This window comes from Lithobates pipiens, unplaced genomic scaffold (genome assembly GCF_037356315.1).
Source record: "Lithobates pipiens isolate NorthernLeopardFrog02 unplaced genomic scaffold, aLitPip1_a1.2 Scaffold_1, whole genome shotgun sequence".
NCBI classification, from domain to species: domain Eukaryota; kingdom Metazoa; phylum Chordata; class Amphibia; order Anura; family Ranidae; genus Lithobates; species Lithobates pipiens.
This window is the reverse complement of record NW_027507685.1, coordinates 166,882,015-166,909,794: the sequence shown is the minus strand read 5'-3', so window position 1 is coordinate 166,909,794 and position 27,780 is coordinate 166,882,015. Positions and strand designations below refer to the sequence as shown.

Here is a 27,780-nt window from a genome sequence, read left to right as displayed (position 1 = left end):
TCCTGATGTTAAATGGGTACTCTCCTGATGTGTAAAGAGGACTCCTGATGTGAAATGGGGACTCCTTATGTTGACATGGATTCTGATGTGAAATGAGGATTCCTGATGTCAAGGGAGACTCTGAAGTGAAATGAGGACTCCTGATGTAAAGAGGGACTCGGATGTGAAATGTGGACTCCTGATGTGAAATGGGGACTCCTAATGTTGAGGGGGACTCTGATGTGAAAGGGTGGATCCTGGTGCTAAGTTGTAGGGAGCTCCTGATGTAAAGGAGGTTCCCAATGTGAATAGGGGGATTACTTGTAAAGAGAGCTCCAAATGTAGGGGGAGAAGGAGGTACTCCTGATATAAAGGGAACTACTGAGCAGTGTTTACTTTGCTTCAGTTTGTGAATGAACAGGAAACCACTCAGCACAGAGCACTTCCCATTTGTTCACTGTCCAATGCAGCTGAGGCTGCAGAGAAAGGGACTGAAGAATCTCTGTCCTCACTCTCTTTCTCTGTCTCAAAACACCTGGGGTCTGTTGAGACCCTTGATATTCCCCCAAGGCCCCCCAATAGGGCTCCTAAAAAAATTGTAAAAATAAATATATATTGTCAAAAATAATAAAAAAATGTAAAAAAATAACAAAGTTCATAAAAATTATAAAAACATAAAATAATTTAAAAAAAGATGACGCCCTCCACTGCCCTATTGACACTCTCCTTTGCCCTACTGTCACCGTCCACTGCCTTTCTGATACCAACATCTGCCCTACTGACATCATCCTATGCCCTACTAAAAAAAAAAAGTGGGTGTGACCAAACAGGATAGTGGGGGGAGGGGGGTTGGGGCTTGATGTCCGTGGTTAAAAAAAACCTGGGCTTTCCTGTACCTATAAATATGCTTTTATTGGATTGCCACAAGCTGGAGTCTCAGGGTTACATATATACTATGGTACAGCAAGGATCACTATGGTACATGGAAGAAGGAAGGAAGGAAGGATCACTATAGTATGTAGAAGGGAGTAAGGATCACTATGATACATGAAAAGGAGAACAAATCATTATGGTACATTGAAGGCAGGAAGGATCAATATGGCACATGGAAGGCAGCAAGGATGGATCACTACAGTGCATGGAAGGCAGGAAGAATGGATTGCTACAGTGCATGGAAGGCAGGAAGGATGTATATATATATGGCTTGTATATATATGGCACATGGAAGACAAGAAGGATGGATAACTACTGCACATGGAAGAAAGGAAGGATGGATCACTATACTGCACATGGAAGACAGTAAGGATGGCTCACTACAGCACATGGAAGTCAGGAAGGATGAATCAATACTGTACATTGAAGGAAGGAAGGATGAATCACCAGTGCATGGAAGGCAGGAAGGATGGATCACTACAGTGTTTGAAAGGCAGGAAGGATGGATCACTACAGTGCATGAAAGACAGGAAGGATGGATGACTACAGCACATGGAAGACAGAAAAGATGGATCACTACTATCACAATCATATAAAACAACATCTGCGTAGCAGTGACCATAACATGATTTCATTTAATGTTAGCTGTAAGCAACAAACACATATGGGAAAGATAAAAACACTTAACTTTAAGAAAGCAAATTTTCCAAGGATGAGGGCTGCTCTCCAGGACTTTATTGGCATCGATAAATACAGAAAAGAAATGGGAATTCTTCAAAGTCACTGTAAACTCACTACAAAGTTTATTCCCATGGGCAATACGTTTAAAAGGCTAAAAATATAACCCATGTGTCTCACGGCCAAAGTTAAAACGGCTATAAATAATAAAAAATATAACAGAATCTGTATAAAGGAAATCAAGGATGCAAAAATTCAAAATGAACAACAGATTGCAAAAGACAGTAGGACAATCCCCAAAAAATTCTTCAAATATATTAATAATAAAAAGGTCAGGTCTGAGCATGTTGGCCCTTTACAAAATAATCTAGAGTGGGTGACTGGGCACAAAGAGAATACAAATTTATTAAATACTTTCTTCAGCTCTGTGTATACAAAAGGAGCATGGGGGAGCTCATGTCCATAATGGGGGTGGTATTGGCACAGACCCAAATGATCCACAATGACTCAAAAGTGATATGGTCCAGAAATATTTAGACAGAATAAAGGTCAATAAGGCACCTGGACCTGATGGTATCCACCCACGGATCCTAAAAGAATTGAGCTCTGTCATTTCAAGGCCATTGTTTCTAATATTTAGGGACTCATTAACCACTTGCCCACTGCCGCATGCCGATATACGTCGGCACAATGGCAGTGGTGGGCAAATGGGCATACCTGTACACCCCCTTTAATTTGCGGGGCTAGTGACACACGCCCACTGCATACAGTCTGACTGTGACCACGGGAATGGTGGCCTCCATGTCTGCCCGGTCTCCCGGCGATCGTGTCACAGAGCCGCAGAACGGGGAAGTGCCTATGTAAACAAGGCATTTCCCTGTTCTGCCTTGTGAGATGACAGAGATCACTGCTCCCTGTCATCGGGAGCAGTGCTGTCATGTGAGTTGAAGCCCATCCCCTCAACAATTAGAATCACTCTCTAGGACACACGTATCCCCTTCATCGCCCCCTAGTGTTAACCCCTTCTCTGCCAGTGTCATTTACACAGTAATCAGTGCATTTGTATAGCACTGATAGCTGTATAAATGACAATTGTCCCAAAATAGTGTCAAAAGTGTCCGATGTGTCTGCCATAATGTCACACTCACGATAAAAAATCACATTACTAATAAAAAGAAAAAATTTATAATAAAAATGCCACAAAACTATCCCCTATTCTGTAGACGCTATAACTTTTGTGCAAACCAATCAATATATGCTTATTGCGATTACATATCGGCCTAAACTGAGTAAAAAATAGTTTTTTTTATATATTTTTGGGGGATATTTATTATAGCAAAACGTAAAATATATTAACTTTTTTTTCAAAATTGTCGCTCTTTTTTTGTTTATAGCGCAAAAAATAAAAACCGCAGAGGTGATCAAAAACCACCAAAAAAAAAGCTATATTTGTGGGCAACGTCGAACGACTGTGCAATTGTCGGTTAAAACAACGCAGTGCTGAATCACAAAAAGTGCTCTAATCAAGAAGGGGGGAAAATCTTCTGGTGCTGAAGCGGTTAATGAGTGGAATGGTACCACTGGATTGGCGCAGGGCCAATGTGGTGCCCATATTTAAAAAGGGATCAATGTCTTTACCAATTAACTATAGACCTGTTAGTTTAAAGGGGTTGTAAAAGTAAAAATGTTTTCACCTTAATGAATTCTATGCATTAAGGTGAAAAAATATCTGACAGTGCTGCCCCCCCCCCCCCCCCATTTTACTTACCTAACCCCTCGAAAGTCCCACGCTCGCCTCCGACATACTCTTTGCCGCTCAGCCTGGCCACTGATTGGCTAAAGTGGATGGATCAAAAGCAGTGCAGCCATTGGCTTGCGCTGCTGTCAATCGCATCCAATGACGTGGCGCGCCAGGGGGCGGGACCGAGTGATACAGTGAGCAGCTATGGCCACCGACTGTATCACAGGAGTGCGCCCGCAAATACTTCTCACCGTGCGAGGGAGCTTGCATGAACTTGAGAAGTACTTGTGGGGGGAAGCCGAGACAGCTGCCCCCAGAAAAGCAGGTTCGGAGCCACTCTGTGCAAAACGAGCTGCACAGTGGAGGTAAGTATAACATGTTTGTTATTTTTTTATTTATTTTTTTAATCCCTTTACAACCACTTTAACTTCTATAGACGGGAAGATACTGGAGAGTTTAATTAAAAGACCACATAGATGAGTTCTTGCTGGAAAAAAAAAAAATATTTTAAGCAACAGACAGCATGGACTCATGAAAGACAGAAGTTGTTAAACAAACCTGATTTATTTTTATGAGGAGGTAAGTAAAACCTTGGACAGAGGGGTGGCTGTAGATGTGGTATACTTGGATTTTGCAAAAGCGTTTGATACAGTGCCCTACACACGGCTCATGTGTAAGGTAAAGTCTATAGGCTTGGAAAGATCAATTTGTAAATGGATAGAAAACTGGCTAAAAGACATAATTCAGAGAGTAGTGGTTAATTACTCTTACTCTGAATGGTCTAGGGTTATCAGTGGTGTACCCCAAGGTTCAGTGCTGGGACCTTTACTTTTTAATACCTTTATAAATGATATAGGGTCTGGGAAGTAACATTTTTATCTTTGCAGATGACACTAAGCTATACAGTGGAATAACGTCCTTACAGGAGGTCTCCAATTTACAAGCCGACCTCAATGCACTAATTGGGCAACTAAATGGCAAATGAGGTTTAATGTTGATGAATGTAAAGTTATGCACTTGGGGACTAAGAATATGCATGCATCATACATAATAGGGGGAGTACAATGGGGGGAATCCATAGTGGAGAAGGATCTGGGGGTTTTGGTAGATCATAAGCTCAATAATAGCATACAATGCCGAGCTGCGGTTTCCAAAGCAAGCAAAGTCCTTTCTTGTATTAAGAGAGGTATGTACTCCAGAGAGAGATCATGTTATCCCTGTACAAATCATTAGTAAGACCTCATCTGGAATATGCACTTCTGTTTTAGGAACCATCTCTCAAAATGGATATCGGGGAAGTGGAGAAAGTGCATAGCAGGGCAACCAAACTGATAAGAGGCACGAAGGAGCTCAGCTATGAGGAAAAATGAGAGGAACTGAATTTATTCTCTTTTGAGAAGAGGAGATTAAGTCCATACTGTAAGTGGTCCATATAGTGAACTTGGTGTTGAGTTATTCACTTTAAGGTCATCACAGAGGACAAGGGGGCACTCATTATGTCTAGAGGAAAAATTGCTGGACAAAGGGAGGAGGTGGAGGAGAACTAGCCTACCTCCTTCTCCCTCCTCATACTGGATGGATCTAGAGCAGGTGGGGCAGGTGAGTGGACGGGCTGTGTACTGAGAGAGCCATAGCCTTGCCAGATGCAGCACGGAGCAGCATGCACCGGACAGTAGGATTAGTGGAGTCAAGTACTGAAACTTGTTCCGGTACTTGGCTCCTCTGCAGGGCTCAGTCCAGATTCATGGAACACTGGGATTTACTTGAAATTCCAGGACGGTCCTGGCGAATCCGGGAAGGTTGGAAGGTTTCTAAGTTTTTCTTACTATTTAGTTAAGTCTTTCTAGTTAATTCCTTAAAAAAGGACGCTGAAGCAATCTTTGATCTCTTTCATGTTGTCGGGGAGATCTCATGTCATGGAGGAAAAGTGCATGCTGTGTCACCTTGCGTAGGTAATTCAGGAAACTCAGAGGGCCTGTGCAGGCCGGGCAGGGGCCCATCAAGGCCCATCCTGTTTCAGTTTCACCTACACAGGGTGGCGGGGCAAGCGCACTGTAAAAGTGGCCTGTGATGGGGGGGAGCCAGGACAGCTTTTGTATCGGTCCCATATGCTTCAAGCTACACCTCTGCCTACTGCACTCTATTAACCACTTGAGCTCCAGAAGGTTTTACCCCCTTCATGACCAGGCAATATTTTGCTATTTAGCTCTGCGCTACTTTAATTGGCAGTTACAGAGTCATGCAATACTGTACACAAATGAAATTTTTATTATTTTCACACAAATAGAGTTTTCTTTTGGTGCTATTTGATCACCACTGTGGGTTTTTTTTTTTTTTTTGCAATATAAATGAAAAAAGACTAAAAATTTGGAAACAAAAACAATATTTTATAATACTTTCATCTATAGTAACATTGTACTACTCTTTGAGGTGATCAAGGATTTTTTTCTTTTTACACTTTGATTGCTGGTACAATGAAGATCATTGTGCCAGCAATGCTTTGAACTGTCCTGAATGGGTTAAGTTAATGACAGTTCTTAATAGAGATTTGTGATTGGTTACAGCTAATCATATGGTACAGAGTGCTGTGATTGTCCCAGGTACCATGTGACAGCTGCAGGCCAATCACAGCTCACTAGAAAAGGAAACATGGCTATTAGGAATCATATTGAACATATTTCAACAGCTTTGTTGAAATTGTGATCATTACGCCCCCCCTGTGCCTGTACATGTAGCCCGCTGGCAGTAAATATATTGTGGGCGGTCGGCAAGTGGTTAAACAGGAACAGTATTGTTTGCTTGAGACACAGTGCAGGTGCCTATACCCAGGTTAAGAGGAGCTTATCTTGAGCAATCCAACGCTGGACCTGGGCCTCAACATGCTGTCTAGCAGGGAAAGGGTTTAACGCCTTTCCGACCACCTACCACAGAAGTACTGCAGGTCGGTTCCATTGGGCTACCTGTACGTCCTTTTGTGCAATGGACACTGGGGGCACGCGCCGGTTGGACAGAGGGGGAGCCAATAAGCAGGACCAGCCCACGAGGCAGATCAGCAAACAATGTTCTGACAGGGAAGAAGATGGAGATCTTGTGTTCAATCCAGTCAGATCATCCCCCACACAGTTAGCAAACACTCTCTAGGGACACAACCCTTTGATAGCCCCTGATGTTAACCCCTAAGCCAGTGTCATTAGTGCAGTAACAGTGCATATTTTTATCACTGATCACTGTAATTTCACTGGTTTTCAAAAAAAAGTATCAAAATTGTTAGTTAGGTGTCCGATTTGTCCGCTGCAACATCGCAGCCCCCCCAAAAAAATCACTGATCTCTGCCATTACTAGTAAAATAAATAAATAAAAAATGGCATAAAAACTATCCCATAGTTTGACACAATAATGATAAATTGATGAAGAAATTTGATTATTTAAATTTTTATTGGATGTGTTTTATAGCAGAAATTAAAAAAGATTGTTTTTTTTTTTTCAAAATTGTCGCTCTTTTTTTGTTTATAGCACAAAAAATAAAAACCGCAGAGGTGATCAAATACCACCAAAAGAAATCCCTATTTGTGGGGAAAAAGGGACATATTGTACATTTTATTTGGGTACAGCGCCACGCAACCGCTCAATTGTCAGTTAAAATAACACAGTGCCGTATTGCAAAAAATGGCCTGGTCATTAAGGAGCTAAAACCTTCCGGGGCTGAAATGGTTAACACAGCTTGAGACAGACTGTTATATAATATTGTCCCCTAGGCAGGACCATCTCCAACATAGGGCTTAGGGATCATCCTCTGAAACATTGGCTTATTGTCACTGGTATACCCTATTTGCTGCAGTTTTATATAGCGGTATTTATATTGAGGGGTTGTTGCCATTTCCATTTCTCCGGTTGCTGCATATGTATGTCGTCAGAAAAAGCCTCTCCTCTTTAGGTGTGTCAGAGTGTGGTATGGCTTGCAGAGTTGTGGACTCTGGAAACAAGGGACCCTAGAAAATAGCAGCTACTTCAGGGGGCAGACAGTGGCTGATAAAGTTTAAGGCCCCTTTCACATGGTGTCAGTTTTTTTAGGCAGACCTGAGCGGAAGATCTGCTAAATTCAGATGGATGGAAACCCTATTTTCCATCCGTCTGGTGGTTCGGATCAGTTGAAAACAGACAGGTGGTCCGTTTTCATTTGATCCCCCATAGAGGAGAGTGAAGCTCTGACAGGTCCGTCCCTGCACAGTGTGCAGAGACAGACCTGTCACCCGTCTGTTAAATGGGGATCAACAGAGCAATCCTTGCTGAGCACGCCGGTGTGAAAGGGGCCTTATTTGGTTGGTCTAGACTAAAGCCTCATACACACGATCAGACTTTTTAGGCAACAAACACGAACGTAGTGACGTTTCAACGTACTGACGACACTTCAAAAGAGGACGTTCAATTACTCCAGCGCCACCTTTGGTCAACTTCTGTATTGTTATCTGATCTTTTGCATTGGTTCTGAGCATGCGTGTTTGTACCTTGTACAAAAGTCCGATGGTTTTGCGTACACACGATCGGACTTTGCTCCATCGGACTTATGTTGTCAAAAAGTTTGTCCGTTCGCACAGCCAACAAAAGTCTGATGAAAACTGAAAAAGTTTGTCCGATGGAGCGTACACACAGTTGGATGTTGCTCCAAAACAGCTAATTTGCATGTTTGTTGTCAAACAGTCCGACCGTGTGTACGGGCCTTTAGAATGTTGGTCTGTTAATGGTTAATAGTGTTTTTTTTTTATAATTAAGGCCACACACGGAATGATTGCCATCTGATTTTTATCAAAAGGGCGTGTGCCAGGATCTTGTTGTGCCACAAACTTAGTAACGTACTTTCAGCTCTTGAGCACCACCCTTTGGGCCCCTTCTGCTAATTTCCTGATTGGTGAGCATTGATTCCAAGCATGCGTGTTTGTACTTTAGATTTTTGTGTGACGGTGTATTTGTGTACTGACCATATGAAAATCTGACATCAAACCTTTGTCCGCCTCAAATTTACTAGCCTGTCATCCAACATTTGTTGGCGGAAAATTGGACGACAATTGTCAAAAGGAGCGTACTAACGGTAAGAATTTAGGACAACAGTCTGTCAACAAACAATCCTCTGCCAACATTTGTACCATGTGTATGAGGCTTAAAGCCCCATACACACTATTCGATTTTCTGCAGATTTTTGTCTTCAGATTTACCAAAACCATGTAGTGCAAAGGACTGCCTGATTGCATACAAAAATAACTCTAAGCCCTTGTACACACGGTATGACATTCCGACGGAAAATGTTCGATCGGACCGTGTTGTCGGATAATCCAACTGTGTGTGGGCTCCATCGGACTGTTTCCATCGGAATATCCGACGGACAAAGATTTAGAGCTGGGCTATAAAACTTTCCGACAACATGATCCAATTGGACCTTGTCTGATTGTGTGTAGAGAATTCCGAACGGACAAAGTGCCATGCATGCTCAGATCAAATTCCTAGACCAAAGCTATTGGCTACTAGCCTGAACGTAGTCCTGTCGTAACGAAATAACGTCATCACGTTACGTACGATCGGATTTTCACACAACTTTGTCCGACCTTGTGTATGCAACACCAGTTTCGGAGAAAATCCAACGGATTTTGTTGTTGGAATGTCCGACCGTGTGTACAAGGGCTTAAGGTTTTACTCATATTATATGGTTTTGGTAAATCTGACGACAAAAATCTGCCAACAATCTAATCGTGTGTACCAGGCTTAAGATTCAAGTTTATTTCATAATTAAAATGTATTTAAAACCAGTAAAGTTTCCTAAACATTTTTCCACAACCTTTGTTGTTTGTTTATTATTTTGGTATGTTGGTATTGTATGTTGGGTGTTAATAGGGCGTGTGCAACCCCATGACTGCCCAAGAAAAACAGCTAACAGCTACTACACTCCAGTAAACAAAATTTTATGGCTGTGTCCCAACATCTTGAAAGCTATCTGAAGTTAATTAATTCCATTACACCAAAGGCTGCTGAGTTTTTACAATAACGTTTTGCTAAAGGCAACAAAGCTGCATAAGACCCAATAAACAATAAGATTTTAAGATATGGAAACCATATTGGTAGAACAGGAAACCTGGTCACCATGTGTGATTGCCAACTAAAATAATTGCCAAATCCTTCCACTTCAGCTCCGGAAGATTTGGCTGCTCAATGACCAGGCCATTTTAAAGCGTCGCTTTAACTGACAATTGTGCAGACCCAAACATTGACGTCCTTTTTTTTCCCACAAATAGCTTTCTTTTGGTGGTATTTGATTTTTATTTTTTGCATTATAAACAAAAGAAGAGCAACAATTTTGAAAAAAACACCATATCTTTTACTTTTTGCTATAATAAATATCCCATATTTAGAAAAAAACTAAAAATTTTCCTCGGTTTAGGCCTAAATGTATTCTTCTACATATTTTTGGTAAAAAAAAATTGCGATAAGTGTATTGATTGGTTTGCGCAAAAGTTATAGTGTTTACAAAATAGGTAATAGATTTATGGCATTTTTATTATTATTTTTTTTTTACTAGTAATGGCAGTGATCTGCAATTTTTATCGGGACTGTGATATTGCGGCGGACAAATTGGACACTTTTGACATATTTTTGGGGACCATTGACAATTATACAGCAATCACTGCTATAAAAATGCACTGATTACTGTATAAATGTTACAGGCAGGGAAGGGGTTAACACTGGGGGTGATCAAGGCGGTAACTGTGTTCCCTAGGTGTGTTTTAACTGTAGGGGGGATGTGACCGAGTAGGGGAAGAGAGAGATCGGTGTTCATACTTAGTATGATCACATGATCTGTCTCCTCTCCCCTGAGAGAACCGGGATCTGTGTGTTTACACACACAGATCCCAGTTCTCGCTCTGGCACGTGTGTTCGCGGGTGCCCGGCGGTCATCACTGGCTCTGGGAACGCGCTGCCGGCGCATGCTCGCCCCTTGTGGCCAAAAGGCAAAGCAACATAAGGTAACGTCGATTTGCCCAAGCGAGCCACCTGCCACAGTAAAACTGTGGCAGCTGGTCCGGAAGTGGTTAACCGGGTATTGAAGCTCACTAGTTAGAAGCTACTCTGACTACTGTAAAGAGTAAAGTGTTACTAAACTCAGGACCCTGCATTCACTATATCTGGTCCCCCACAGTACACAGAACATGGAAATGCAATCATTTAGTAAATATACTGTAAACTGATAAATACCTTTTCTCATCAGCATTATATAGCAGTCTTATGACTTCTATGAGTGCATGGTTAAACATGTAGGAGGAATTTTTATACTTGCACTGTCTGTCCTATCAGGATGCAGGACCCCTGACCCTCTGTCTGGACAGTGCTGATTGGCCCTGTACTGATCACATGCACTCTCCCCAGAAAAAACTCTCTAGCAATACACACCAAAATGAGCATGTGCAGCCTGATTCCAAAGGCTCTGTCTTATCCAGACACGCTTTGGAGTCAGTGAAAGAAGGGTAGGATCTGTGCATACAGGATCAAACAACCTTTTTACACACTGCAGATGATTAACCCCTTAGGTTCCACAATGAGTTTAAAAAGCATGTTTTTGAGAAGCCTAACACTTTGACAAATAGGAGGCATCGGCCGGATGGAGTGCTGTCCGTGAGTGAGGGGAGGGACCCGATGACGGCGCCAGCGTGAGCAGATGGGGGCGGTCCTAACGATCAGCTGGAGCGGCGCGAGGGGAAAGGTCGCCGAGCTCCATGCATGAAGCCGCCCGGGCCGTTCCACCTCATCCCTACCGCATCCCGAAGCACACGGCGGGCATGAGCAGAGGATCTCAGCCACGGACCGACAGGAAACCGCCGATTTCCCCCTCCTCTTCCCCGTAAAGCGTGCGCTGCACACACATGAAGAGGAAAAGAGATTTGCCATGCCCCAGGACCAGATGGTAAGGTAAATTAAACCTAAGCCTCAAGTTTACCCTGAAGCGGCGGAAGACAGCGGAGCCCCGAGTGGACACATGCGGCGTGTCTCCTTTTGGACAAGATCCCCCTGTCTCCCCAGGTATTTACTTTTCGGATTTCTACCCAGTATGATTTTTAGTTGCTGAATACTTGCTGAACTTTACCTGATCCTGCTCCTGATAGTTTTAAATCTGCTGAATGCCCGCGGTACTTGGGCTGGTGAGACTCTGGGGAATGAGGAGAGGATCAGCAGGGGTGCAGTGAACTGAGGCCAGAGGAGCACATATTAAAGAGCAAAATGTAAAACAGGATCAAACGGAATGTAATTACAAATGATGTGCAAGAGGTAATTTACCTAAAAATTGACGTGACTGTTTTGAGCACATAGTACAGTGGCTAATTGCCGGAAGGCTAAGCGGGATATTGTGTGGCACTTGCCGTGGAATTGCACCGCAATTTTTATCTTGAGAGCGGGTGAAATCGCAGCAAAAGCTATATAGGAGAGCTCTCCCCGCCTAAATTCACTGAGCAGGTGAAAGCGGAATCGAGGTTGGAGCCTTTTGCACAGGATAGGCGCTACAACTAAGGAGAGACTATACAAAGAATTGTGGCTTACCTGTTTTTGTGAGTTGGTCTCTCTGCCCTTATAAACCTGGGGAGGCAAAAGACAAAGGGGGTAAACATGAGGGGAAGGAATCAAAAGGCGAACGATCCAAAAGAGAACCTGAATACAAGCACGATTCAGAAATACCTGAAGGAAACCAGTTCAAAAAGCCCCGGTATAGAAAAAAAACAGCAGGGGGTAAAGGAGAAAAAGAGAGAAGGATCCAAGACAGCAGGGGCCCCGGGAGTTAATTCAGGGGAAGACTCGGATCTGGAAACAGATGGTAATTTGCGGGGACAGGGGGATATCGCCCAAATCCCCACTAAAAGTGAAATGTTGGAAATGTTCGCTAAACTTGAAAATTCCATCAAAGTTGAAATCTCAAATGCCAGGATGGACATGGGCCATTTGCTGAGGAGAGTGGAAGAGGCAGAGGAATTAACAGGAAAACAGGCCCACGAAATATTAGAATTGCAAACGCAAGTAAAGAAATTGCAAACAGATCAGCGGGATACCCTATACAAATTGGATGAACAAGAAAATCAGAACAGACGGCAAAACCTGAGGGTCAGAGCATTGCCTGAACAACAAGGGGAGGATCTAGAGGCTAAGATGGGAAAAATTTTTAACCCCATTTTGGGAAAAGCAATAGGAGAGGTCTTAAAGATCGATCGGGTTCATAGGGTGAGGAAACCCCCAGGACTGAGGGAAGAGGTCCCGAGAGACGTAATCATCAAATTCAGTCACTATGATGACAAAGTTAAGATATGGAGCAGGCTCAAGGGGTTGCCCCCGTTAATATACGAAGGGGTCCCTATACAGATTTTCTCTGACCTGTCGGCAGGTACACTGGCCCGGAGGAGACTTTTAAAACCGTTATTAGAACTATTGAGAGCGGCAAATATTAGATACAGCTGGGGATTTCCTACGGCCCTATTGGTTCAAAGAGATGGACGAACATTTAGATTAAAATTTCTTGATGAGTTGGAGGTTTTCTGTAATAACCTAGGGATCCCTGTCCCAACGAATATCAAAGTTCCCTAGAGGACTTACATGGGGGTCTTTGACGGGGGAGTATGACTTTTGGATGGTTATTCTTTTGTGGGGTGGAAGGGGGAGGGGGGTGAGAGGGGTGGGAGGTGAGGGTGGTGGAAGGATCATGTGGGACCCCGGGATATCATAACCCACCTGCGGGGGGACCCCCTGCCCCCTTAGGGGAAGGAGGCAGGGGGGACCCAGACACGGGGGGCCTTAGTCGGAGTCACACCCTAGCGGGAGAAGTCTGCAGAATGGAGGAGATCCACAGCTGCAGAAAAGAAGCCAGAAATTGGCCAGGGGATGGGAGGGGAGGAGGTTGGGAGGGAGGGATGAGGGAAGGTAGGGATGGGGGGAGGCTAGGGGGGGGGGGGGAGGTGTCTTGCAAGGGTCAACCAAGGTGTTATAGATCATGCCTCTCTCTTTTCTCATCTTATCTGGAAAACTTTAAATGGCGGATGTAAATTTTTTGTCGTATAACGTAAAGGGTCTGAATTCTGCGGGTAAGAGGCACAAATTGTTAAAGGAACTACAGCTGTACAGAGCAGAGGTGGTATTTTTACAGGAGACTCACCTGTCGCAAGATACAAACATTAAACTATACTCGGCTAACTATCCAAATTGGTTATATGGGGACTCACCGATAAAAAGGGCTAAGGGAGTGGCAATCGGGTTCGAGAAAGGCATAAAGTTTGCAGTGATTGACAGGAAGACAGACCCCGATGGCCGTTATATGTTTGTAAAGGGAAAATTAGGGGACAAGATTCTTACCCTAGCAAATGTATATTGCCCCAACAAAAACCCTATAAGATATCTGAAGATAGTGCTGGGGAAGTTAGAGGAATTTAAGATGGGGGATGTGGTCCTTGCAGGAGACTTCAACTTTTGTATGGATCCATCTTGGGATAGTACGTCCTGTGCTAGGGGGTTAAACATGAAGGCTCGGAAGATGATTAAACTCTGCCTGAAACAACACCAAATGATGGATGTATGGAGGTTGCAACACGAAAAAAAAAAAGATTACACCTTTTTTTCCCACGTACACGGGACGTACTCCCGGTTGGACCACATACTAGTCGACCACAGATTGATGGATCTTGTAATAGAATCCAAGATTGGAATAGTTACACTGTCAGATCATGCTCCGGTGTCAGTGAGGATGAGGATACTCGATATGCAGAGGCTTCCGTTCACGTGGCGCTTGAACGAGAGCCTTTTGCAGGACGAGAAAATTGCGGAGGCAGTACTAAGGGAAATTGAATTTTATTTCTCTGTTAATGATACAGAAGAAATATCGGGTGCCTCTCTATGGGAGGCACACAAAGTATATATTAGGGGTATCCTCATCTCCATGGGCACAAGGAAAAAAAAAGAAAGACTAGAAAAAATCGAAAGTCTAAAAGAAGAGGTCTACAATCTAGAACAGGCCCATAAAAAAACAGGGGGGCAACAGCAGAAATATTTCCATCCCCTGGTGACTAAACGAGAGGAACTTAAAGATATGATGGAACAGGACTCAAAAAGGACATTGGATAGGAGAATCAGAGAGAGGTACTATCAGGGAAATAAAATAAGTAGATATCTAGCTAGGCAGTTGAATAGGAAGAGTGGGAATAATTTTATAGATAAAATTCAAGATAAGGATGGTAAGATGACCCACACATCCAGGGAGATATCGGAAGTGTTTAAGCAATACTACGATGCTCTGTACAATATAAGCCAGAAAGGGGCAAAAGATGTAGGGAAAAAAGATAAAACCAAGGAATTTTTGAACAAAGTGAAATTACCGACTTTAGACGAGAATGATAGAAGCAACCTAGACAGACCCATTACAGAAGAAGAGATTTACAAGGCGTTGAAAGATACTGCCACTGGGAAAAGCCCGGGACCAGATGGTTTCACGATTTCTTATCTGAAAAAATACAAAGAGACGCTGGTCCCTAAGCTTTGTAATTACATGAATGGTATAGGTAAAGATTTTGCGTTGGGAGGTGAGGCCCTGCGGGCTTCAATCACGGTACTGTTAAAGGAGGGTAAGGACAGTACATTGTGTTCTAGTTATAGGCCAATAGCCTTACTAAACGCTGACACCAAATTATTCGCCAAAGTCTTAGCATCGAGGCTGAAGGATAAGATGCCCGACCTGGTGCACCCGGACCAGGTCGGATTTATCCCTGAGAGGGAAGGTCGGGACAACGGAATACGCTCGCTGCTCCTGCTACAGGCCTTAAAAACGAATGGGTCCCCAGGACTACTCCTGTCGATAGATGCTGAAAAAGCATTCGACAGGGTAGACTGGGGATTCATGTTTGAAACTCTGAGAGTGATGGGCCTGGGCCCAAGGCTGATCCAATGGATCAAGGCGCTATATAATCACCCTCAGGCTTCAGTGAAAGTGAATGGGCTGTCTTCCTCCCTTTTTCAAATGGTGAATGGCACCAGACAGGGGTGTCCGTTGTCCCCTCTTTTATTTGTCCTGTCTATGGAACCATTACTGGCCTCTATCCGAGAGAACCCAGACATAAAAGGGGTCACGGTTGGGGAGGAAGAGCACAAACTCGCAGCTTATGCGGACGATGTGCTGTTCTATGTCTCCAACCCAAGGATCACGATTCCGAACCTGTTGAGGCTACTGGAAAAATATGGGGAAGTCTCGAATTTAAAAATAAACCTCAACAAGTCCGAAGTCCTAAGTATCAACATTGAAGGACAGGAAAAGATTAGACTCCAGGAGGAATTTAGATTTCCATGGCGAAAGGAGATTAAATATCTAGGAGTCTACCTCTCCAATACTATTAAGAAAATATATGTTAATAACTATATACCCCTATTAGAGGAAATGAAGAGAGAATTAAAAAAAATCACAATTAGCCACCTCTCCTGGTTAGGGCGGATCAATGCGGTCAAAATGGTCTTGACCCCAAAGATTCTATATAAATTTCAAATGCTGCCTATATCGCTCCCCCCAGCTTTCTTCAGGACCTTAAAGGGACTGATTTCAAGGTATATTTGGCAACATAAAAAACCAAGGATAGCCTTCGCGGTATTGAGTAGAGAAAAAAAAAAGGGGGGCCTGGCCGTCCCGGATTTCAAAAAATACTATAACGCGGTAGTACTTACTCGAGTGGTAGAATGGGGAAAAGAGGTAAACAATAAAAGGTGGGTAAAAGTAGAAAAGGCAATGAGTCAAGCACAGTTAGGACGAATTATTTGGAACCCCCCTCAATATAGGTCAATAGGGCCAAATACACACGTAATAACACGGATTGCTCTTAGATTATGGGACAGGACACATGCACAAAATAAATGGAGTTATAATTCACCTTTGATTTTTTTAAAAAACAATGATTTTTTTATGCCGGGGAAACAGGAGGTGGGGGGAAACTGGATAATAAACAACAATGCACAAGTAAAAGATATTATTTATAGAGGTAAAATAAACACGTTTTCAGCACTAAGAATGAACACGGAACTTATGAGTATAGACACTTGGAGGTATCTTCAATTAAGACACTTTATATTAAAATTGCCCCATCCAATTAGAAGCGAGGAAGACTATAGACCTCTCGAGCGGCTCTGCCGTAGAGAGAAATCAAAAAATAACATAGGTCAAATATACAAAATCTTATCTGCGGGGGTAGAACGGGAGGGCCCGCCTTACATTAAAAAATGGGAAAGAGAACTGGGGACTCGATGTGGCACTCAGACATTGGAGAAAATAATGAAACTAACACATAGTGCGACGGTTAACCACAAGCTGATCGAATTAAATTATAAGTGCCTCGCAAGGTGGTATGCGACCCCAGACAAACTAGGTAAATTTGTAACCGCGCAATCCTCAGAGTGTTGGCGAGGGTGTAAGACAATAGGGACCATGGCTCACATCTGGTGGGACTGCCCGAAAATTAAAAAGTATTGGAAGGAGGTGTTAGAGCTAATAAAAGTTGTGACAAATAAAGAACTAGTAGAAGACCCCTGGACGGTACTGTTTCACGGGACCGAAAGCTCTGTGAGACAGTATACGTCTTCTTTAATTCCCATACTGCTCAGTTCCGCAAAAAGTTTAATCCCTAAAGAATGGGGGGAGACGGACAGTCCCAAAATACGGGACTGGATACTTAAGGTAAATGAAATACAGAACATAGAATGTACAGAGGGAGAGGAGGAAGATTGGGTAGTTGGGGAGGGGCGTAAGGATAAATGGGTAGCATGGATAAAGTTTAAAAAATCCTGGAGGTATGTGGTAGAAATGGTAAAATAAGTCTGGGTAAGATAAATATAGGGTTGACGAGGCAGGATATTTCTCCAAACCCTCTGCAAGACAGGGAGGGGGGGGGGGGGGGGGGGTGGGAGTGGGTAAGGAATTGTTTATTTTTGTATGTATAAGATTTTAAGAAAAGAATGAGATATAGATTGAATGTATTTTCACTGTACCCTATGTCTTATTCTATGTGTAAAGGGAAACAAAAAAAAAAGAAAACTAAATAAAGAATTAAAAAAAAAAAAAAAAAAAAAAAGCATGTTTTACTGCATATACTGTACATACATACATATTTACTGCCATCTAGTGGGCATCCCATAAACTCTCTATCCCTGTACAAGTTGTTAACCCCTAATAAACAACAAAAACAAAGCTACAGACTGTTTTCTGACTTTGAGTGCCTGTGAAGATTCTGTGTGCCTGGATGTGCAGTTCCTATGTGGGATGTGCTACACTTAACATATTTTATAGGTTGAGCACAGTTTGTTTTATAATTGCTGCACAGCATAGATTCGTTTCACAGTAATTAAAGGGGTTGTAAACCCTTGTGTTTTTTCACCTTAATGCATCCTATGCATTAAGGTGAAAAAACTTCTGACACTGACTGGCCCCCCAGCCCCCCCGTTTTACTCACCTGAGCATGTTCGTTCCCTCGGCAGAGACACGCTGTTCTTTTCTGCCTGGGGTTCTCTGCTCTTGATTGGATATATTGATAGCAGCACAGCCATTGGCTCCCACTGCTGTCAATCAAATCCAATGATGCAGGCGATGGGGGGCTGCACCAAGTCTGGAATTCTGTGTCAACAGACGCAAATGCTGGACTCGGGAGCGCACCAACAGTGATCTGGGTCACTCTGTACAAAATGAATTGCACAGTGGCGGTAAGAATATAGTTACATAGTTACATATTTAGTAAGGTTGAATAAAGACACCAGTCCATCCAGTTCAACCTGAGTAAGTTTCTACAATTGTCCCTATCCCTGTACATTGCACACTAACATCGGTCCCTACCCTCAAGGAGCCCACAATCCAGGGTCCCCATTCAAATACTAGGGCCAATTTTAGACAGAAGCCAATTAATCTACCTGCATGTCTTTGGAGTGTGGGAGGAAACCGGAGTACCCGGAGGAGACCCACGTAGGCACAGGGAGAACATGCAAACTCCAGGCAGGTAGTGTCATGGTTGGGATACGAACCAGCGACCCTTTTCACTGCTAGGTGAGAGTGCTAACCACAAAAAAAAAAAAACAAGCCCTTTGAGGGCTCATGTTCATGGGCATTTTGGCATTTTTGGGTGTAAGGGAGGCATAGGTGCTGCATACAGTACAATGCTTTTCTAACAGCTTGTCAAAATCAAGAACAAGTTAAAATACAAGTCAACTGTATGAAGCTGTGTGCATTTAGCTTATTTAGCTTATGTTTTAGGGCCTTATGAGTTCAGGGATGTATACCTGAATGCAATATTCCTGTGTTCAGGGCATACATCCCTGAACACAGGGCTGGGACAAGGGGTGGGCAGGAGGGACGGCTGGTCACAATGGTCTATTGCAGGGGTAGGGGCACCCTGACCCTAACCCTAAGGGAAGGGGGGACGCAGTTTGGCATCTTTGCCCTGGGCACTGGGTGACCTTGTCCCGGCACTGCCTGAACACATACAACTCTAAACACAAGCACTGCTCAGAATTGCTACACATTTCAGCTTATCATTGACTGGCAGTGGGCTGTACGCTGCCCCTATGCCTCCCTTGCACCTAAAAATGCAAATGCAAAAATAGTTTTTATGCTGCATGGGGCAAAACTGCCAGTGTGCATGAGCCCTTAAAGGCAAATTTTTTTGCAGAAGATGTGGCAGAATAAGTACAAGGGCATCACAATTGACAGTTCATTACAAAATGGAAGAGATTGTAATTTCCTTATCACCAATAGGTCAATATTTCTATATGAATTTGTCAGAGCAATAATGCCATACAGTAAAAGAGTCACAAAACAGGAACTACATTCATTTATCACATGTTTCCGTATTAACAACAAAGCAGGGTTTTCATGAATTTAGCACAAGGCTTCCAATGCATACGCAATGCCAAAAAATGTGTCTTTATTGAATTATCACCAGTATCACTACACAGGGATGTATAAAACTGGGAAATCCGGCATAATTGCAAAACCAAGCAGATGACATAGCAGGCACAGGCTGCAGAGCAGATGTTAGTGTGATGCTCTAGTATGAGATTCCATGTCTATCCCATCACTGGAATGCTAAGTGTAAATGTAAATAAACACAATTCTGCCGATACATCAAAGAGCTTCCATACGCTACTGCTGTTTCTACTTACTAATGTCCATCACACACTTTCCTGACACTAGCAAGGCATGGAGATACTGATAAAGCCTTAAAGCCTCATACACACAATAAGAAAAAAAGAACAAAAGATTGTTTGTTTGTTTTTTGTTGTTGTTTGTTTTTACATGCTAGTCTCATATTGAAAACCAATAGGCTACTAAAGTTACGAAAATTCTTGCACAACAGAATACAAAAATTCTTGTACAACAGAATACAAATTCTAAAGTGATGTAATGTATTGTATTGTATTTATAATGTGCTCTTTCATTTCTGAGCATGCGTAGTCTTGGTCACATGATTTTTTTTTGTACGAATACCATCCCTTCAGATATTTTTGCATGAACTGTTATGATTGACACTCGGAAGCTGTGCACTAACGATCAGATAATGAGGAGATCGTGTGTACTAGGTATAAAGGCTCTTGCACACAGCCATACATTAGGTTGTTCAGCCGTATAGGGTAAAATACGGCTGTTGTTGTGTTGCTCGAGAGCTACTCTAGTGGCTCTGAGGAAGAGGTTAGTCCTCGAAACATGTTAGCTTATTGAATCTTAATTTATTCTGTGACACGTCGTGATGTACTGTGGCTTAGATGGTGCTGTTCTTTTTAATGAGCTTTGATACAATTGTTATTCTGTAAGTATAATACTTACACTTTTTTACAATAATAATAATAGGATAATGCACTAGGTCAATGTGCCCTCTGTTTTCTTTTGTGGTTACACTGAGCATTGTATTTCAATGGCAGGGATCTCTACATAAGAGGGATTCCCCCATTTACACTGATGCCGCGTACACAAGATCGAATTGTCCGATGGACTCGGTCCGCCGGACCTAAGTACGCCGGACAATTGGATCGTGTGTGGGCTCCAACGGACTTTTTCATCGTAATGTCCGGCGGACTTAGAAAGTAGTTTTGACTCAAAATTTGTCCGCCGGACTTGGCTTTCAGCGGACAATCCGTTCGTCAGTGTGCTAGTCTGGCGGACTAAGAATGACGCATGCTTTGAAGCAAGTACGAGAAGGAAGCTATTGGCTACTGGCTATTGAACTTCCTTTTTCTAGTCTCATCGCACGTGCTGTGGCGTTAGAAATTGCCGGACTTTCGGAGCGTCCGTGTGTGGCCAAGTCCCTTCCTTATAAAGTCCGGATTGTTTCCGGACCAATTCCGCTGGACAATTCGATCGTGTGTATGCGGCAAGAGTGTGTTGATAGGGGAATCTAGCTTTTTCCTTCAGCCTGCTGGATAAAAAAATCTATCTATGGCCTGCCTTAAAATCTTTAGCTTCCACCATCAACACAGTCAGTGTTGATGTGGGAATGCCTCCCACAGCACTGTTGTGTTCTGCCAGGTGGGGGGCTGGGGGGTGGGTGAAGCCTTCCCAGACAGCAGAGCACAATGATCACGGTTAGTCACTAGCAGTAATCTCATGTAAGGCTGGTTTTACCCAAGTCGATTTATGGATCCACTTGGGTACAATCAGCCTTCACATAGATGGATCGAATCTTGGGCGGTCCCTGCTGAACCAACTGAATTTCAAGCCATGTATTGTTTGCTGTAGGCTCTGTTCAGAGTGACCCAGTCCTGTAGGTGAGCCGGCCCATTCATTTCACTAGGTTGCCCTACCCGCAGAAACTTGGGTAAAGACGTCCCGCATACTTTTAAAAAAAAAATCATACCACATACAATCTCCTGGTGCTGTGGTACCATGTGGTTTTGCAACACAAGCATTTTCTGCTAATGAGCAGTGCGTTTTGCCTGCGTGTCGAGAACAGGCATGATTTTATAAGCATTCCCGATCCACACACCAAACCTTAGTAATGCATTTGTGCGATAAATATTTAAGCACCCGATTAGATACCATTGTATTCAGTATAATATTGTACCTTGTAGCCCTCCGACAACAGCAGTAAAATCCATGCATATCTACGCATACATACATATACTGTATATGCACCTTGAACACCTTACATGCCTATACAATGTAAGCAGTAGTTGGTGCAAATAATCCAAATGTATTCAAAGTGAAGTAAATATTATAAAAGTAAAAGCAAAGATACGAATAAGATAGTTGCATAAAAAAGATAAAATCTGGAGGTATATTAAGATTCTTGGGAGTTTGTATCAGATGGAGCAATAGATAGAATAGCTCTAGGAATGGAATTGTACTTCAATTGCACAGAAGTGTTATCTTCCTCTTCCTGATACAATCCACAGCTGGAAAACCTGTGTATATATTTCAATTTGTGATCCTCCTACCTTGCTGTTTGCTGTCACCGCCGTGGTGAATAGAAGCCAGGGGAGCACATACTGTCTATATCCCCACATAGTCGGTTACAGGGGTGCCACTATACAACCAACTAGTCATCCAGTGTTAGCAGCCAGGAGGACAGTAGGCAGTGGAGACACAGAGCAGATGGCTGGTGGAGGGGCGATGGTTTGGACAGATTTCTGTTTCCTGCCTCTCTCAGCTCTGATAGTGAAGTGAATGTGCTCCAGTGCCTCCCAGGCTCTTCATCTGGAAAGGAGGGGCATGGTAAACACTTCTCACAACCACAGCTATCACACACACATAACTCTTCCACTTCTATAATGTAATGCTGGGCAAAGATCTACTAAACATTGCTATACACTGATAGATTTTCGAACGGACATATGAAAAAATGTGTTAACCCGTTTGATAATGCCAACAAAGACGAGACAAGCGTCTATTGAAAATATTTCAAAGCTTGTATTGATTACAAGATTTTGGTATAGACTTTCCTTAACAAAAACCACACACTGTACACTGTTAGCCCTTGTACACATGGTCGGACATTCCGACAACCAAATCCGTCAGATTTTATCCAACGGATCTTGTCTGAAACTGGTGTTGCGTACACACGGTCGGTCAAAGTTGTCGGAAGATCCGATCGTTTAGAACGTGGTGATGTTATGTCGTTACGACGGGACTATGTTCAGGCTAGTAGCCAATAGCTTTGGTCTAGAAATTTGATCTGAGCATGCGTGGCACTTTGGCCGATCGGAATTCTCTACAAACAATCGGACAAAGTCCGATCGGATCATGTTGTCGGAAAATTTTATAGCCCAGCTCTAAAACGTTGTCGGTACTGATATTCCGACAGAAACAGTCCGATGGAGCCCAAGCGCGGTCGAATTATCCGACAACACGGTTCGATCGGACATTTTCCGTCGGAATGTCCGACCGTGTATACAAGGGCTTAGATATGAGTTAAAGCGGTTTTGTACATAAAATTGCATGTTCTTCTTTTCTAAATCGCATGGTAACATAGATGCAGTAATGAACATTGAAATAAAATATTATTCAGTATTTACCTTATATTTCTGATGTTTGTGCCGACTTCCGGGCTGTCCTCCCGTGGGAGTAGGCGTGGTTATCGGCTTCGCAATGGTCCCTGGGAAATTTTTTAGCTATTTCCCAAGAATCCGTGGGGGACATAGTAATGCCGAAATCTCGTGAGATTTCGGAAGGAGGACGCCGGTCACGTGACGAGGGCGTGTCCGAAATTGCCATTTTCAAAGTGGGCAGGCAGCTGTATCTGCCATTACCACTATAGCACACGAGGCAAGAGGAAGGAAAACTTTTACAGCGCTGCTCACTGCTATCAATGAGCATGCGCGAGATGGAGCAGTGGATGCTGGGAGCTCACCGTCATCGCATACAGGAAATGCCTGTGGGCTTCAGACGCCCACAGTAAAAATGGAAACCGCCGGACTGCTTTTTTAAAAGTTTTCCTTTGCAATGAAATCGTCACGCCGGGGGTCAAAAACACGCCGATCGTGACTGCTAAGACACGGTAGGAATCGCCCACCAGTGATACAGGTAAAAAAAAAAAAAACGCAGCGGAATCCCGCTTTAATTCCAGAAATATTTTTCATCCTGTTCCTTCAAATTAGAAAATCAAAAAAAAGAAAAATTTGAAGAAGATTCTACTAGTGTATGACCAGCTTTATGTAATTCTAATGCCCCATACACACGATCAGACTTTGCAACAACAAAACCGTACAATTTTGTTTGAAGGTTGTTGGCTACAAGTTGTCTTGCATACACAATAGTGACATACAAGACGTACGGCGAGCCCAATAGTCATGTGATAGCTCCATTACAAACGCTAGTTTTACAAGACCGAACGCATCCGGCTTGTACTTGATTCCGAGCATTCGTGGACTTTTGTGCGACGGACTCGTGTACACACGATCGGAAAGTCCGACAACAAAAATTTGTTGGCAGAAAATTTGAGAAACCCCTGCTAGCCAACATTTGTTGGCAGAAAGTCCGACAACAAATGTTCGATGGAGCATACACACGGTCGGACTTTCCGCCAACGAGCTCACATCCAACATTTGTTGTCGGAATATCCGATCGTGTGTACGCGGCATAACTGCAAAGGACCATATCCTACGCCACTTCAAACTGAATGGAAAGTGTCAGCAGAGAAGTCATTTAAACAGGATTACCCAGAAAAACTATTTTCATACTACATGTGGTTAAACAAAAGACTTGCAATGGCTGCTGAAATGTGATCTCTATATATTGTGGCCAGCCTTCTGCATAGCTCGCCATAGATGACCCCCTTTTTTTTTTTCTATCAGCCAGCAGGGTAAAGGAAAAAAAACAAACATGGATTCCTCCACCTACGCAAGCAAGTTAATGAGAACTCCCCCCACCGGGACATTGGATTCTCCGCTGTAGAATACACTGATCAGCAACTGCAGCCACTGATCAAGAAAAATATGTCAACATTCCGCCTCAACAAATATAGGGGTATCAGCTCTCTGAATACAATAGCTGGCATTGCAGTTTCATGCAGTCGTGCTAACATAGATGGTAAAATCGATTGTCTCTAATTAGCGGCCATTATTTTATTTATTTTTTAGTGCATTGACATGCGTTACATTAAAGGGGTTGTAAAAGTTCAGTTTTAAAAAACAAACATGTCATACTTACCTGCACTGTGCAGTTGGTTATGCACAGAGTAGCCCCGATCCTCTTCTTCTGGGGTCCCTCAGCAGCACTCCTGGCTCCTCCTCTTCTCAAGTGTCCCGCCGGAAAAGCACTCTCTGACAGGACACCCATGCGGGCACGCTCCCATGTCCTGCTGCTGCATCCATAGACACAGACAGCAGGACTCGGCTCCGCTGCATCACTGGATTTGATTGACAGCAGTGGGAGCCAATGGCTGCGCTGCTACCAATCTATCCAATCAGGACACTAGACACTGGCCAGAGCTAGTGTGCTCATTGTGGGAATTACAAGGCTCAGGTAAGTGGGGCTCGGGGGCGCTGCTGCAGCACAGGTTTTTCACCTTAGTGCATAGAATGCGAGGGTTTACAACCCCTTTAAGGTTTCCCATTCAATTTTAATGGACAGTTGAAGCCAGACTCTGCCCCACCAAGAGGACCACCTTGTCCTTGAACCCCTCTTGCCAGCAGTATGTGATGCTTTTTTATTTTATACTTTACCTTTGCCAATGTCTTTTGGTTGGTCACATGTCATGTTGGGACTTCTCTTTGGCAGGGGCTTGTCTTGAATGACATGATGAAATACTGAGATAAAGATTTCAGCACTGCTATCTACATCACATACACTGAATAGAGGGCACCATGGTGACACCACCTTAGGGATGGGGACATGACTCCCTGCACTCAAACTGCCTTCAGCTTCTCAAGTTGGCGTCATTGTGAGGACATCTTGTGGTGGAAAACAAGTACAGTAATACCTTGGATTACGAGCATAATTTGTTACAGAAACATGCTTGTAATCCAAAGTACTCGTATATCAAAGCAAGTTTCCCCATACGAAATAATGGAAAGTCAGATGATTCATTCCACAACCACTGCTGGTGTATGCAGTACTGTATGTGGCCAGAGGTGCGGGGGGAGCTAGAGTTGCTCGGAGACACTCGGAGACATGTTACGCTGGCCCCAATCAGCTGGGAGTGTCTCAGAGTTCTCCAGCACCCCTGGACCTTTGGCCACATATGGTAATACATACACCAGCAGCTTGAGTCCTGCTTGTCTTGTGAGACAGCGCTCGCAAAATCAAGTCAGGATTAAAAAAAATATATAGCTTGCCTTGCGAAATGCTCGTATACCACGTTATACCAGTCCGACGGATTCGAACGTAATGACGTACGACCGGACTAGAATAAGGAAGTTCATAGCCAGTAGCCAATAGCTGCCCTAGCGTCGGTTTTTGTCCGTCGGACTAGCATACACACAAATGTATTTCTCGGTCCGGCGGAGTTCCAGTGGAAAAATGTAAAACATGTTCTATTTCTAAAGTCTTTAAAGTAGTTTTTGGCAAGCAAAGGTCCGATGAAGCCCACACACGATCGAATTGTCAGACGGGACTCGTTCCGTCGGACCATTGCTTTCAAAAAGTCCGGTCGTGTGTACGTGGCATAATAGTAAACCTGGTCCTGTTTAAATGTATTGCATCATAAAGTTGATTATTGCTCTGGAAAACACAAAGATAAGTAAAGTGTGTATGCCAAAACATTATGTTTTTTTCTTTTAGTTTTGGATAGATTAAGGGCTGATAGGGCCACATAAATTTTTTTTTTTCCTGTTTGTGCCCCACTGGGAGGCTTTCCCTATAGTAATAGAAAACAAGAGGAAATCTCCTCGAAGTTACAGAAATTCCAATTTTATGCTGGCCACACATAGCTCAGTTTTATCATTCAGCCAGCAGGCTTAGCTAAAAAAACTGATTCCTCCACCTATGCAATCAAGGCGGATGGAATACCCTCCCTGCTGTGTATTCTAATAGAAGATGAGTCAGATAAACTAACATTTTCCAACAAGCCCATTTGTGAGTAGTCGATCAGTTGACTGACCTCAAACGGGACTGGCCGTTCAAATTTCTAATCATTACTGGGGTCACATCAACGTTCATTATTGACCATAGTGAGAAAATTTCAAAGTGCAAGATGGGAAGTTTTTCTCGAACAAACAAATTTCTAAAGCCTCATACACACGATCGGACTTTGTACAAACTTTCCCTTGGATTTTTGTACAAAGGGTGTCGGTTGAGAACTTGTTAAGCATACACACGGCAAGACTTTTTCAGCCAACTTTCACCAAATCACATGGTTTTTCTGCTCTTTACCGCCACCTTTGGTCAACTTCTGCATTGGTTCTGAGCATGCGTGTTTGTACTTTGACAAAAGTCCTATGGTTTTCTGTACGCACAATCAGACATTGCTCCATCGGACTTTTGTTGCCAGAAAGTTTGTCCGTTCGCACAGCCAACAAAAGTCCAAGTCGGATGTTGCCTTAAAACCGCTAATTTGCATGTTTGTTGTCAAAAAGTCCGATCGCGTGTATGGGCCTTTACAGTGTACAGTAAGCCCCTAACATACGAACATCCAACTTGCAAATTTTTAAAGATGCAAACAAGTAGTCGCATGTCCAGTCCTGTAAATCTAGGTACACACACTCAACTCAGTGGACTGAGTGAAAAAAACTGGCAGACCGCCATACCAACACAAGCAACGTTGGTGCAGTGATCTTCCATGCTGTGCCTTTGTGTTCTGCCCTGCCAGAACACACTTATCAGCGCTCGCAGCCTGTGTCTGAAAGCACAGATTTTTTCTGGACTTATGGACAAGTTGAACTTACGAACGAGCTCCCGAAAGGGAACTTGTTCGTAAGTAGAAGACTTATTGTATGTGTTTTTTTAACAGGTGTGTGACTAGCTTTATCCACTGCACTGTACAACTAAAGCTAGCCATACATTGATTAAAATTCAGCTGGTCCAGCAAAAACTGGATGAATTTCAACCAGTGTGTGTGCCCTGAGTTTGTCTTCAGGCAAGGGGACACGCCTGGAAATTTTCCACCGATCAGCAGTTGTAGATACTAATTAGTTTATTGTGAGAGTAGTGGGCACCATTACAGAATACAATGACTTGGCAGAAGACAATTTCTCCATTCTTTTTTTCATTTGGCTAACTTGCCGAACGGAAAAAAAAAACCTAGCCGCGTATGGCCAGTTTTAGTTTTGACCTCCTACACCAGGGATATGCAATTAGCGGACCTCCAGCTGTTGCAGAACTACAATTCCCATGAGCCATAGCAAGACTCTCAGAGCCACAAGCATTACACCCAGAGGAAGAGGCATGATGGGACTTGTAGTTTAGAAACAGCTGGAGGTCCGCTAATTACATATCCCTGTCCTACACTTTACGTTTTCCATGCAGACTCCAATGAATTTTACAGAAT

The 27,780-nt window shown here is 43.2% G+C and overlaps 1 protein-coding gene across 1 annotated transcript in view; it reads right to left on the bottom strand.

Moving 5' to 3' along the window:
- The window catches only part of OLFML2A (olfactomedin like 2A), a 374,838-nt gene extending 352,805 nt beyond the window's left edge, over window positions 1-22,033 (bottom strand). Inside the window, exon 1 of the mRNA XM_077478845.1 lies at window positions 21,794-22,033. Within this exon, the coding sequence (XP_077334971.1) occupies window positions 21,794-21,862 (69 nt within the window). The 5' untranslated portion in view covers window positions 21,863-22,033. The remainder of the gene's footprint in view (window positions 1-21,793) is intronic.
- Between the last annotated feature and the right edge of the window lie 5,747 nt (window positions 22,034-27,780).